This window comes from Erinaceus europaeus, chromosome 13 (genome assembly GCF_950295315.1).
Source record: "Erinaceus europaeus chromosome 13, mEriEur2.1, whole genome shotgun sequence".
Classification (NCBI taxonomy): Eukaryota; Metazoa; Chordata; class Mammalia; order Eulipotyphla; family Erinaceidae; genus Erinaceus; species Erinaceus europaeus.
The window spans coordinates 93,919,312-93,933,844 of NC_080174.1; the positions used below are offsets into that span (position 1 = coordinate 93,919,312).

Consider the following 14,533-nt stretch of genomic DNA (forward strand, 5'->3'; position numbering starts at 1 on the left):
TGGAGACTAGTCTAACATCCAAGTGCTTATGTATTTTGAGTTGACCCATGGTGTCATGTGATGGTGTTGTTTGGTTTTTATATGCATGCGGTGACTGACTCATTTTCCGCAACATCATTTTTAAAAAAAATCATTTATTCCCTTTTGTTCCCCTTGTTGTTTTATTGTTGTAGTTATCATTGCTGTCATTGTTGATGGATAGGACAGAGAGAAATGGAGAGAGGAGGGGAAGACAGAGAGTGAGAGAGAAAGACAGACACCTGCAGACCTGCTTCACCGCTTGTGTAATGACTCCCCTGCAGGTGGGGAGTCGGTGCTTTAACCAGGAGCCTTATGCCAGTTTTTGTGCTTTGCGCCACCTGTGCTTAACCCGCTGCGCTACAGCCCGATTCCCTCCAACATCATTTTTTACAGAGAATTCACCTATTTACTTTCAGCATCATTTTCTTGCTTTAAACATGTTCTTAGGGATTTTGATGGAGACTGCATAGCATGTATATGCCACTTCTAAAATGGTCATTTAGTTTAGAAAATCATTAGTAATTCACCAGTAATCAACATTTTTGTTTGTCTTATGTCTTTGTTTCACAGCAATTTACAGTTTTGAAGATTATTTCTTGAAAAAATTTTGTTGCAAATGTATGGGAGTCAGGCAGTAGCACTGTGGGTTAAGTGCATGTGGTGCAAAACAGTTTTCTTTTGCCCTCTTATTTTTTTCTGCCACCATGTTATTTCTTGAACTCAGAGTCAGAGCATGAATCCAATACTCAAGGAAGCCATTTTTTGTTTCCATTTTATTTGATAGGATAGCAAGAAATGGAGAGTGGAACAGAGGTCAAGAAAGAGCCACGTGCAGGCTTGTTCAATGCTTTTGAAGTGTCCCTCACGCAGGAGGGAAGCAAGCCTCAAACCTCCATTTCTGTCTGTACTATCCAACAATGACAAGATCGATAACAACTGCAACAATGAAAACAAGGGCAATAAAAGGGAAAATAAATAAATACAATAACATAATTTTTTAACAATTATATTTTACTTCTTATTATAGAGGGAAATTGAGAGGGATGTAGGTTACTGGATAACAGTTCTTTTCTCTGCCACCATGGTTATTTCTTGAGCTCAGTGTCAGAACTTTTGCTCAAGAAATGTATTTTTTGTTTCCATATTATTTGACAGGACATACAGAAATGGAGAGTGAACAGGGGTAGAGAGAGGCATTTCCAGGCTTGTATCACTACTCATGAAGTGTCCCCCTCTCAGGTGGGAAGCAGTTCTCAATCCTAGGTCCTGTGTCATGGTGATATGTACACTTAAGTAGGTGCAACAATGCCCTGCACCTGATAATTCTTTTTTTTTTTTTTCTCCAGGTTTATTGCTGGGCTCGGTGCCTGCACCATGAATCCACCGCTCCTGGAGGCCTTTTTCCCCCCTTTTTGTTGCCCTAGTTGTTGCAGCCTCGTTGCGGTTATTATTGCCATTGTTGACGTTGCTTTGTTGTTGGATAGGAAAGAGAGAAATGGAGAGAGGAGGGGAAGACAGAGAGAGAGGGGAGAGAAAGATAGACACCTGCAGACCTGCTTCACCTCCCGGGAAGCGACTCCCCTGCAGGTGGGGAGCCGGGGGCTCAACTGGGAGCCTTACCGGTCCCAGCGCTTTGTGCCACGTGCGCTTAACCCACTGCGCCACCGCCTGACTCCCTGCACCTGATAATTCTTATTTATTTGTTTAACATTCTTGCGTTTTTTAACTTTTTTTTTTTTTTTTGGACAGTGACACTACAGAGAGCCTTAATGTGGTATGATCACTCTAAAAGTATAATTTCTATGCTTCCACAATAATGTTAATTTTATAAAGAGCCATGTGTGGCTAGAGATGTTTCATTTTTAATAAACTTATACTCATCATGTGTTTTTTTATCCCATCTTTTTTTTTTTTTTTATCACTGTGGCTTAATTATAAATTTGTTACACCTGTGGTCCTGAAGGTGGCGCAATGATAAAGCTTTGGAGTCTTAAGCATGAGGTCCCGAGTTCAATCCATGGCAGCACATGTGCCAGAGTGATGTCTGGTTTTTTCTCTCTCCTTCTTTTTCATAAATAAGTAAAATATTTTTAAAAAATGTATTACACCCAGTGGCCATTTTTTATTATTTATATTTTTGTGTTTTATATCAGTGAAGAGAATTTAATAAGGCTATTGAAGTAGAGATCTATATCTCTGTATCAGGTGAAATTATTATTCATGTATGATAAATGAAATTAATGTTTATTTTCTTTTAATGAGAAGAACTGCAGGTACTACGAAAAAACACCAGACTTTGAGCTCTAAGTCCCCAGGGGCTATAGGTTCCATTCGAGTTATCCTCTACTTTACTGTCCCTATCAAATTCTCTTTACCTATATAAACTTTACATTATAAATAAGGAAGACAATATCCACAACTGCTCAGCACTTGTGAAGAGTGCCTACCTTTGTGCATGTGAGAACTAGGTTATTGGATCTTGGTCCTTTTATATAGGCAGTGTGAGCACCCTTTGAGTTGTACTCCCACACAGCCACTAAGGTTTTATCATCTACTAATTACAAATCTATAGAGGGGGAACAGTGAGAATAGGTTTATCTCTCTGTTCTCAGGGCCTCGTGAAGGAGAGTCCAATGTTCTAATGAATGTACCACCTTCTAGAGCATGATTAAGAGGTATTTGGTTTTCAAGTCACCAAAGACATGTTTGCAGATGAGACAATCATTCACAGGCTTCCTAAAGTAGAGACTGAATGGCTAATCTGCTGTTGCTCGCATTTTCTCACATGATCACATTGCACATATTTTAGGGCTCAGTGACCTATGAAGATGTAACTGTGATTTTCACTCAAGAGGAGTGGGCACTATTAAATTCTTCAGAGAAGAAACTCTACAGAGATGTGATGTGTGAAAATTTGAGGAACTTTCTTTCAATAGGTAATTCTAATCGCCTTAATTTTTCAACTAGAAGAGAAATCATTTTTTGTTCACCAGTGTAGAAATGGCTATACTGTTCAGTGAGCAAGGTTTTATTGTGACTCATGAGGGATCAAGAATTCAATCTATTTGTATAATTTCTAATACTTTTTATATTTTGTACTTTTAGAAAAGATACAAGAACATTCCACCAAAGGGCAGCATATCTTGCATGGTAATAAACAAAGGTGAGAGTTAAATTTACAATAAAGTGTGATGTACCACCTAAGAAGCTACTGTGTTTTCAAAAGTTTTGTCTCTGTAATTTACTGAGATCTTTTGCCTGCATGGTTTCCTTGTATAAGGAGACTCATAGTTTTTTAATGGTGTGCTCTCTACTGATGTAGCAATTGCATATGACCCCTTTTCATACAGTTGTTGTAGTTATTGTTGTTGTTGTTGATGTTGTCATTGTTGGACAGGACAGAGACAAATGGAAAAAGAAGGGGGAGAACCGAGAGGGGGAGAGAAAGATAGATACCTACAGACCTGCCTATGAAGCATCCGTCTCCCCTGCAGGTGGGGATCCAGGGGGCTCAAACCAGGATCCTTACAATTTGTGCCACCTGTGCTTAACCCACTTTGCTACCACCCGACTCCCTCAGTATATGTTTTATTCAAATCTATTTCTAATGTCTGATTTTCTGGCTTATTAAGTAAAATAATGTCCTGCATTTTGATAATCAATTACAGTGTTATTCATTAAAATGTCATTAATTAATTGTTAATTATTTTACAGTAATACAGCAGTAAAAATCTCTGAGAGCAAAGATAGTGAGAATGCTGGAATATCTCAAGAATGTGAAGTATACAGCAAATTATTCACTTATCCTATTCATCTTCAAAAACACGTAAGAATGCACTGTGGAGAGAAACCCTATGAATATAAACAATGTAATGGAACATTCAAGAGACCCAGTCATCTTTGGAAACATGAAAAAACTGACAATGGAGAGAAACCCTATGAGTGTAAACAATGTAGTAAAACATTCAGTCAAGCTGGTCATTTTCATGTACATGAACGAACTCACAGTGTAGAGAAACCCTATGAATGTAAACAATGTAGTAAAACATTCAGTTCTTCCAGTAGTCTTTGGACACATGAAAGAATTCACAGTGGAGAGAAACCCTATGAATGTAAACTATGCAGTAAAACATTCAGTTATGCCAGTTATCTTTGGGCACATGAAAGAACTCACAGTGGAGAGAAACCCTATGAATGCAAACAGTGTAGTAAAACATTCAGTTATTGTAGTAATCTTCGGAGACATGAAAGAATTCACAGTGGAAAGAAACCCTATGAATGTAAACTATGCAGTAAAACATTCAGTTATGCCAGTTATCTTTGGGCACATGAAAGAACTCACAGTGGAGAGAAACCCTATGAATGCAAACAGTGTAGTAAAACATTCAGTTATTGCAGTAATCTTCGGAGACATGAAAGAATTCACAGTGGAGAGAAACCCTATGAATGTAAACTATGTAGTGAAACATTCAGATGTTCCAGTAATCTTTGGGTACATGAAAGAATTCACAGTGGAGAGAAACCCTATGAATGTAAACTATGCAGTAAAACATTCAGTTATGCCAGTTATCTTTGGGCACATGAAAGAACTCACAGTGGAGAGAAACCCTATGAATGCAAACAGTGTAGTAAAACATTCAGTGATTCCAGTAATCTTCGGAGACATGAAAGAATTCACAGTGGAGAGAAACCCTATGAATGTAAAGTATGTAGTAAAACATTCAGATGTTCCAGTAGTCTTTGGGCACATGAAAGAATTCACAGTGGAGAGAAACCCTATGAATGTAAACTATGCAGTAAAACATTCAGTTATGCCAGTTATCTTTGGGCACATGAAAGAACTCACAGTGGAGAGAAACCCTATGAATGCAAGCAGTGTAGTAAAACATTCAGTGATTCCAGTAATCTTCGGAGACATGAAAGAATTCACAGTGGAGAGAAAACCTATGAATGTAAAGTATGTAGTAAAACATTCAGATGTTCCAGTAGTCTTTGGGCACATGAAAGAATTCACAGTGGAGAGAAACCCTATGAATGTAAACAGTGTAGTAAAATATTCAGTGATTCCAGTAGTCGTCGGAAACATGAAAGAATTCACAGTGGAGAGAAACCCTATAAATGTAAACAGTGTAGTAAAATATTCAGTGATTCCAGTAGTCATCGGAAACATGAAAGAATTCACAGTGGAGAGAAACCCTATGAATGTAAACAATGTAGTAAAGCATTCGGGCATTCCAGTCATCTTCGGAGACATGAAAGAATTCACAGGGGAGAGAAACCCTATGAATATACACAATGTAGTAAAACATCCCAGCAGTCTGCTGGTCTTCAGAGACATGAAAGAATTCACAGTGAAGAGAAACCCTGTGAATGCAAATAGTAAAACATTCGGTGATTTCAGTCGTCGTCGGAGACATGAAAGAATTCATAGTGGAGAGAAACCCTGTGAATGTAAACAATGTAGTAAAACATTCAGTGATTCCGGTACTCTTCGGGCACATGAAAGACTTCACAGTCGAGAGAAACCCTATGAATGCAGTGTAGTAAAACATTTAGTTGTTGCAGTAGTCTTCAGTAACAGTAACCTAAAACGTTTAATAAAAATGGAAAACAAAGGCAACAAAAGGTAAAAAAATATAATGAGGAAAAAGATACAAAAACCTTTATTTTGGTTCAACACTCATGAAGTTTTCCCTTTTGCAGTTAGGGAGCATGGGTTGAATTTGCTTACTTTTGCATGGTACCATGTGCACCTCACTAAACCCTACCACCAAGTACCCATTGAGAAAAATTTTTTAATACAGGGTAAGGTTTTGCATCATCTAAACCAGACCAAAAAAAAAAGAAAAAGAATATTGGGAGTCAGGCTGTAGTGCTGGTGGCACAAAGCCCAAGGACCTGTGGCTGAGAAAGCTGTGGTATACACACACAATGGAATACTATGCAGCTGTTACGAACAATGAACCCACTTTCTCTGACCCATCTTGGATAGAACTAGAAGGAAATATGTTATTTGAGCTAAGTCAGAAAGATAAAGATGAGTATGGGACGATCCCACTCATCAACAGAAGTTCAGAAAGAAGATCAGGAAGGGAAAGTAAAAGCAGGATCTGACTAAATATAGAGTAGGACAGTGACATAAAAACTCTGGTGAGTTGGAGGGTGGACATTTGGCTTTCCGGGATGGCAGGGGAGGGGTTTCAAGGGTGGGTGGGTGGAATGGGACACAGTCTTGGTGGTGGGAATGGTGTTTATGTACACTCCTATGAAACTATAGTCATATAAATCACTAATATGAGGGGGGAAATTGATTGTATGTCTCAAAGTTTTTAAAACAGACAGACTTTTGAATGCATAGTCTGAGTCTTTGATATGCAGACTTTCTCAAAAGCCTACACCAGGTAGAACAGAAGCAATCAGTGGCACAGCTATACGAGATACTGGGTATTAAACAGCAAACCGTAACAAAGGGACTTTTCAATGTTAACCCAATTACCAAGTAATGTGACTATAACAACTATCCATTGTCTTCTTGAGCCCTAAGAGACTAAGCCCCTGGCTCCCCACCTGCAGGGGGATTTCTTCAAAGCAGTTAAGCAGGTTTGTGGGTGTCTATCTTACCTCCTGTTTGTCTTCCCTTTGTCTCCATTTCTCTCTGTCCCATGCAACATTGATGACATCAATAACAACTACAGCAATAAAAAGGCCAACAAAAAGTGAATAAATATTTTTTAAAAATTAAAAGAAGAATGTCGCCAGGTCTGGAGTTAGGTCACTGAGTGAAATGTCTGCCTTGCTCCGTGTGCAGCCATCTTCCAGCCAGCCCTGGCCCTGTCCTGAGGTCGAACAATTGAAGAGCCCCCGTTTCTTTGGTTCTTGGGATAATCAGCAAAGAACTGAAGAGTGAAACACAGGAGTTTGAAGGAAAGAAGTTTTCATACAGTATTAGCAAGCAGACATACACTCTGGGGGGTTTCTGTAGAGTGACTCGAGTTACAAAGTATTTTATGGTTTTTACTCAAAAACTGCATCTCTGAGGTGGAAATGATGTGCCTGATTGACAAGCTGGGTGACAGACACCCTGTATGTGCTCAGTGCCTGTAATTATAATTCTTACAGAGAAGCTCTAGGGGACGGTGTGGAGCAAAAGCCATAGTGGTTATTTATACCGTCCTTCAAAAAAATTATTTTCTTTATTGGATAGAGACAGCCAGAGATCAAGAGGGAAGGGGGAGGCAGAGGGAGATACCTGCAGCCCTACTTCACCACTCCTGAGGCTTTCCCCCTGCATGTGGAACCCACAGCTTGAGCCCAGGTCTCTGTGCACTGTAATGTGCAAATGCAGTTCCCACCACCAGAGTTCTCCATTGGGATCTTCCCTATTCTTTATCCCCCTGAGAGTATGACCGAAGATCTTTCTGGAGTGCAGAAGGTGGAAGGTCTGGCTCCTGTAATTGCTTCTCCACAGGACATGTGTGTTGGTAGGTGGATCCACACCCCCAGCCTGTTTCTGTCTTTCCCTAATGGGGCACCTTCTCTCTGGGGAGGTGAGACTTTGGGACACATTCGTGAGGTCCTCTGCCCATGGAAGTCAGGATGCTGTCATAGTAGCATCTGCATAACAACTTGGTGACTGAAAGTTGCGAAGATAGAAAGCAGGACAAGTTGTTTAATAAACAGGATCCAAAAGTAGAAATAGAGCAGATGAAATTAGGGGTCTTCATGTGGGAAGATGCTAGGAATTTTAGGTATGTTCTGAGTGGCCCATGACTTTTAATAAAGCCCCCTGGACCTCAGCCTCCTGGTCCATCGCAAGGGTCCCGGATTAGTGTGCTCCTTGGTCAGGAAGTGGGAAGCACCATCCATGTTTCAAAACTTTTCTCTGCCTGGCTGAAGCTGCAGAGTCCTGCGTTCAGGTTGTAGCGGGGAAATAAGAGGAAGATGACAGAGATCCCACCATAAAGTTCAGCTGGTTGTGGTTATAAGATGATTTCTACATGAGGAATTACCAGAGAATCAGTCATGTTTCAGGGAGGCAAGCACTTACTGACACAAATCAGAGAGAGAGAAAAGGCAAATACATGATTCAGACATATATCCTCCCAAGACAGAGAGAGGGGGGTTTTGAATTGTCTGGTCTTCTAACTTTCACTGTAGATTCAGTGGAATTCCAAGGCGATTAACTTCAACCTTTGTCTCCTAATGTGCACATCTGCATGTCTTTTATTTTTACTTTTTTAAAAATTTATTTCTTTATTGGGGAATTAATGTTTTACATTCAACAGTAAATACAATAGTTTGTACATACATAACATTCCCCAGTTTCCCATTTAACAATACAACCCCCACTATATCATTTATTATCCTTCATGGACCTGTATTCTCCCCACCTACCCACCCCAGAGTCTTTTACTTGGGTGCAATACGCCAATTCCATTTCAGGTTCTACTTGTGTTTTCGTTCCTCATCTTGTTTTTCAACTTCTGCCTGAGAGTGAGATCATCCCATATTCATCCTTCTGTTTCTGACTTATTTCACGCAACATGATTTTTTCAAGGTCCATCCAAGATCGGCTGAAAACGGTGAAGTCACCATCTTTTAAAGCTGAGTAGTATTCCATTGTGTATATAGACCACAACTTGCTCAGCCACTCATCTGTTGTTGGACACCTGGGTTGCTTCCAGGTTTTGGCTATTACAGATTGTGCTGCCAAACACATATGTGTACACACATCTTTTTGGATGGATGTGTTGGGTTCCTTAGGATATATCCCCAAGAGAGGATTTGCAGGGTCATAGGGTAGGTCCATTTCTAGCCTTCTGAGAGTTCTCCAGACTGTTCTCCACAGAGGCTGGACCAATTGACATTCCCACCAGAAGTGTAGGAGGGTTCCGTTGACCCCACACCATCTCCAGCATTGGCTGCTGTTACCTTTTCTGATCTGACATTCTCACAGGAGTGAAGTGATATCTCATTGTTGTCTTGATTTGCATTTCTCTGACAATCAGAGACCTGGAGCATTTTTTCATATGTTTCTTGGCCTTTTGGAGCTCTTCTGTGGTGAATATTCTGTCCAAGTCCTCCCCCCATTTTTGGATGGGGTTATTTGTTGTTGAGTCTGTCAAGCTCTTTATATATGTTTGTTATTAAACTCTTATCTGATGTATGGCATGTAAAGATCTCCAATTCTGTGAGGGGTCTCTTGGTTTGAATAGTGGTTTCTTTTGCTGTGAAGAAGCTTTTTAATTTGATGTAGTCCCATAGGTTTATACTTGCCTTAGTCTTCTTTGTAATTAGATTTGTCTCATTGAAAATGTCTTTAAAATTTATGCGGAATAGAGTTCTGCCAATATTTTCCTCTAAGTATTTGATAGTTTGTGGTCTAACATCCAAGTCCTTGATCCACTTGGAATTTACTTTTGTATTTGGTGAAATACAGTGATTCAGTTTCATTCTTCTGCATGTTTCAACCCATTGTTTCCAATACCATTTGTTGAAGAGACTCTGTTTTCCCCATGTAATAGTCTGGGCCCCTTTGTCAAAGATTAGATGTCCATGGGTGTAGGGCCTCATTTCTGGGCTCTCAATTATATTCTACTGGTCAATGTGTCTATTCATGTTCCAGTACCAAGCAGTTTTGATGACAATGGCCCTATAATACAGTTTGAGATCTGGGAGTGTGATGCCTCCAGTTCTGTTCTTTTTTCTCAAGATTGTTTTGGCAATTCTAGGACCTTTCTGGTTCCAGATAAACATTTGTAGCATTTGTTCTATTCTCCTAAAAAATGTGCTTGGGAGCTTGATGGGGATAGCATTAAATTTGTAGATGGCTCTGGGTAATATATTGATTTTGATGATGTTAATTCTTCCAACCCATGAACATGGAATATCTTTCCACTTCTTTGTGTCTTTTTCAATTTCGTTGAGTAGTGATTCATAATTTTCAATATACAAATCTTTCACTTCCTTGGTTAGGTTTACTCCTAGATATTTTATTTTTTTGTTGCTATAGTAAAGGGAATTGATTTCTGGATTTCAATTTCTTCTAACTTAGTGTTTGCATAGAGGAATGCCACTGACTTTTGAATGTTAATTTTATAGCCTGACACCTTACTGTATTGCCTGATGATTTCCAAAAGCTTCTTGCTGGATTCCTTAGGTTTTTCCATGTAAACCATCTGGTCCATGACTTTTAATTTTGGGGAGGTTTTTGATAACTGTTTCAGTTTCTTTGGCTGTGATGGGCCTGTTCATGTTATCTACTTCCTCTTTACTTAGTTTTGGAAGTTGGTAGGAGTCTTGGAAATCGTCCATTTCTTCCAGGTTCTCTAGCTTGGTGGCGTATAGTTGTACATAGAAGCCTCACATGATATGTTGAATTTCTGTGGTGTCTGTTGTGATATCCCCTCTTTCATTTACTATCCGATTTATTTGGATCTTCTCCCTTTTTTGTTTTGTGAGTCTGGCTAAAGGTTAGTCGATTTTGTTCACTTTCGAAGGTGGCCGCCAGCTGCATGTCTGTGGCCTGCCGGGACTGGCCTGCTGGAGCTGGTCCCGCTGCAGGATCCTGTGCAGCGACTGCGGCCGCCTCATGTGCTGCCCTGCTGCTGGTCTGGGCCAGGTCTCGGCATCAGAAATGTTTGGTCATCGTTTTCTATGGCTCCAGAATTGTGCTCACAGAAATAAAATTATTAGTAGCTTTCGCGACTTCCCAAACGCTTTATTTGTGGATAGAGATAGAAACGCAAAGGGAGTGTCCAGGAGGCGGCGCAGTGATGGGGCTTTGGACTCTCCAGCATGAGGTCCTGAGTTGGATCCCCAGCAGCACATGTGCCAGAGTGTTGTCTGGTTCTTTCTCCTCCTCCTATCTTTCTCATTAATAAATAAGCTTTTTTTTTTTTTTTGCCTCCATGGTTATCAGTGTGGCTCAGTGCCTGCACTACAAATCCACTGCTCCTGGAGGCCATTTTTTACCACTTTGTTGCCCTTGTTTTCATTATTATTATTGTTGTCATTAACGTTGTTGTTGGGTAGGACAGAGAGAAATGGAGAGAGGAGGGGAAGGCCGAAGGGAGAGAAAGACAGACACCTGCAGACCTGCTTCCCCGCCTATGATGCGACTCCCCTGCAGGTGGGGAGCCGGGGGCTTGAACGGGGATCCTCACACCGGACTTTGCGCCACCTGCTCTTAACCTGCTGTGCTACCGCCTGCTGCGAAATAAATAAAATATTAAAAATAAAAGGAAGGAAGATCTACCGGGGTGGGGAGAGCAGGAGAGAGACACTGCAGCCTTGTCTCGGCCCGTGAAACTTCCGCTGCAGACGGGGATGGGAGAAGGATGGACTGAGACCCAAGACACCATCTGATTAATTTTTCCATACACCCCTCCCCCCATCAGCTATGGTCATATTCCCTGATGTAGTGTTCTTGTGAACATGGCCCTTTTCAGTGCTGATTTCTTTCTTGCTTGTTTGCCTGCTTGCTTGTTTTATTATTACTAGAGCACTGCTCAGCTCTGGCTTATGGTGGTGTAAGGATTGAACCTGGGACTTCAGAGCCTCAGGCATGAGAATCTCTTTGCATAACCATTGTGCTATGTACCCCTACCCTTCTGTGTAAGTTTCTATGAATTTTTACAAACTGCTTTGAAAACAGGCACAAAGAATTAGAAATATTTCTAAGACAGTTTACTCTTGTGTGATACTAGTACTAAATGTGGGAGGTCTGCACAGCTTTAGAAATTGTGGGCATAGACGGAAATATACCCTACTATTAATTACTTTAATGGGGTAAAGAATTCTGCTGCAGTGCTCATTTATTGACTCTAGATGGTTAGCTAACACCACGTTACACTCTAACATCACATTCTAACAATAAAATGTTATTGAAATGCAGTTTAGAAATCTTAATATCCTGACATCAAATTCTTATAATTATAATTATGTATCCAAATACCTCCTCAGTATAAAACAGGTAGGTGCACAGGTAAGGCCAGGACAAATTATGTCCTCAGGTTAACAAGCTGCTCCAGGCAGAGTTCTGGTCAGGATAGGTCCTGATTCTGGTCTGGATAGGTCCTGGGTTGGTCCTGATCAGTTCCGGTTCTGTTCCAAGTAGCTGGTTCCTTTCTTGGTCTGGTAGGGAATCTGCAAGCACCTCCCTGTCCTTTGGTGTGTTGATTGCCATGGGATATGCCGGATGGGGATTCTGAATTTACAGACTAGCAGGCAGTTCAAAAGTTGCCATCCATGTCCGAATGTCTGTGGCTTTTCTCCCTGAGCTAGGCTGGGGTGTGGATTAGTTAATTTCCAGCCAATGAGAATTGGAGTCTTCCTGACATGAAGGTCTAACTTTATCAGGCGATACAGATCTAGGGCTTGCCCTGCACAGGACTTTATCTTATGCTGGTGTAAGGGGCATTTCAGAGAACTCAGGGGCCGCTTTGAGCTTGCCCTGCACAAGACTTTATCTTATGCTGGCCTGCAGGGGCATTTCAAAGAACTATGGGGGCCACATAAAGGTTGCTCTGCACTGGACTTTATCTTTCGCCTGTGGTAAGATAAAGGGCCATTTCTGGGCATTTATCCTGCATAGGACTTATCCATGCAGGCCTGCAGGACTTGGGGACCAAGGTTCTAAGTTTTATCTTTCACTTTCCTTTGTCACTTAAAACTCAAGAGTATTCAACAAGGGCAACAAAAGGGAATAAATAAACAAAATAAATATTAAAAAAAAACTCAAGAGTATTTCAGCACTTAATTTTAATAGTGTTACATCACTCAAATAAGCATTTTAACATTTCAAACTCAAAATAATCTTCTCACACAGGAATATTCACTTTAACTCTAACAAACACTCTAAACTGAAACAACTTATCCTCATATTTCCAGCCTATTTAAAGATCTCACACTCAGAGGAATACTTTCACACTTAATATTCTCACACTTCTTATATGTCTTAAGTACACACTTATTGTTTCATGTACATATTATTATTTCAAGTACATATTGTTTCATATATACACTTTAGTATTCTAAGTTCATATACCTTATAGATTAATATTATTCTAGTGTAAGTTTGGGCAGAAATCACAGCGCTATGTTCAGACTCCTTATACATTAATATTCTAATGTATCCTTATGTCAGTCCTTGCCCTTTGCGTCACCTGCGCTTAAACACTGCGCTACTGCCTGACTCCCGTGAGCGATTTTTAATTGCCCTGTGACTAAACATCTTCTTGGTTAAAGAGACTATATTTCTTTCTGCACATTTACTGTGGTTATTTATGTTACTCTACTGAGTTGTGTGAGAACATATATTGCTGATTAGCCCTTTGATATAGCATGTAAATATGTTTTATTTTTATTACTGCATCTCTTTGTCTTGGTGATAGGTCTTGTCATTATACCAAATACTTTCAGTTTGTTGTAGTCTCAGTGGTTCACTTGTCCATTTATTTATTTATCTTTGATGTTGAGCTCAGGTCTCTGAAGACATTTCCCATTCAAATATTATGTACTGTACTGAGGATGACTTCTGTAGATTTTTTGGAGACTAGTCTAACATCCAAGTGCTTATGTATTTTGAGTTGACCCATTTTGTCATGTAATGGTGTTGTTTGGTTTTTATATGCATGCGGTGACTGACTCATTTTCCCCAACATCATTTTTTATAGAGACTTCACCTATTCACTTTTCAGCATCATTGTCTTGCTCTAAACATGTTCTTAGGGATTTTGATGGAGGCTGCATAGCATTTATATGCAACTTTCAAAATGGTCATTTAGTTTAGAAAATCATTAATAATCCACCAGTAATCAACATTTTTGTTTGCCTTATATCTTTATTTCACAGCAATTTATAGTTTTGAAGATTATTTCTTGAAAAAATTTTGTTGCAAATGTATGGGAGTCAGGCAGTAGCACTGCGGGTTAAGTGCATGTGGTGCAAAACAGTTTTCTATTGCCCAGTGTTCTAATGAATGTACCACCTTCTAGAGCATGATTAAGAGGTATTTGGTTTTCAAGTCACCAAAGACATGTTTGCAGATGAGACAGTCATTCACAGGCTTCCTATAGTAGAGACAGAATGGCTAATCTGCTGTTGCTCGCATTTTCTCACATGATCACATTGCACATATTTTAGGGCTCAGTGACCTATGAAGATGTAACTGTGATTTTCACTCAAGAGGAGTGGGCACTATTAAATTCTTCAGAGAAGAAACTCTACAGAGATGTGATGTGTGAAAATTTGAGGAACTTTCTTTCCATAGGTAACTCTAATCGCCTTAATTTTTCAACTAGAAGAGAAATCATTTTTTGTTCACCAGTGTAGAAATGGCTATACTGTTCAGTGAGCAAGGTTTTATTGTGACTCATGAGGGATCAAGAATTCAATCTATTTGTATAGTTTCTAATACATTTTATATTTTGTAATTTTAGAAAAGATTGAAGAACATTCCACCAAAGGGCAGCATATCTTGCATGGTGATAAACAAAGGTGAGAGTTACAT

General features: G+C 39.8%; 2 protein-coding genes and 1 long non-coding RNA gene across 3 annotated transcripts in view; all 3 read left to right on the forward strand.

Moving 5' to 3' along the window:
- LOC103127923 (zinc finger protein 345-like) overlaps positions 1-14,533 on the forward strand; it is a 250,307-nt gene that overhangs the window by 182,082 nt on the left and 53,692 nt on the right. The gene's annotated exons all lie outside the window — the stretch shown is intronic.
- LOC132542440 (uncharacterized) overlaps positions 1-14,533 on the forward strand; it is a 220,512-nt gene that overhangs the window by 14,182 nt on the left and 191,797 nt on the right. The gene's annotated exons all lie outside the window — the stretch shown is intronic.
- The window catches only part of LOC132542604 (zinc finger protein 345-like), a 34,535-nt gene continuing 23,023 nt past the window's right edge, over positions 3,022-14,533 (forward strand). The window contains 4 exon segments of the mRNA XM_060205112.1: positions 3,022-3,037; positions 3,127-3,184; positions 3,979-5,397; positions 5,399-5,601. Of these exon segments, the coding sequence (XP_060061095.1) occupies positions 3,022-3,037; positions 3,127-3,184; positions 3,979-5,397; positions 5,399-5,601 (1,696 nt within the window).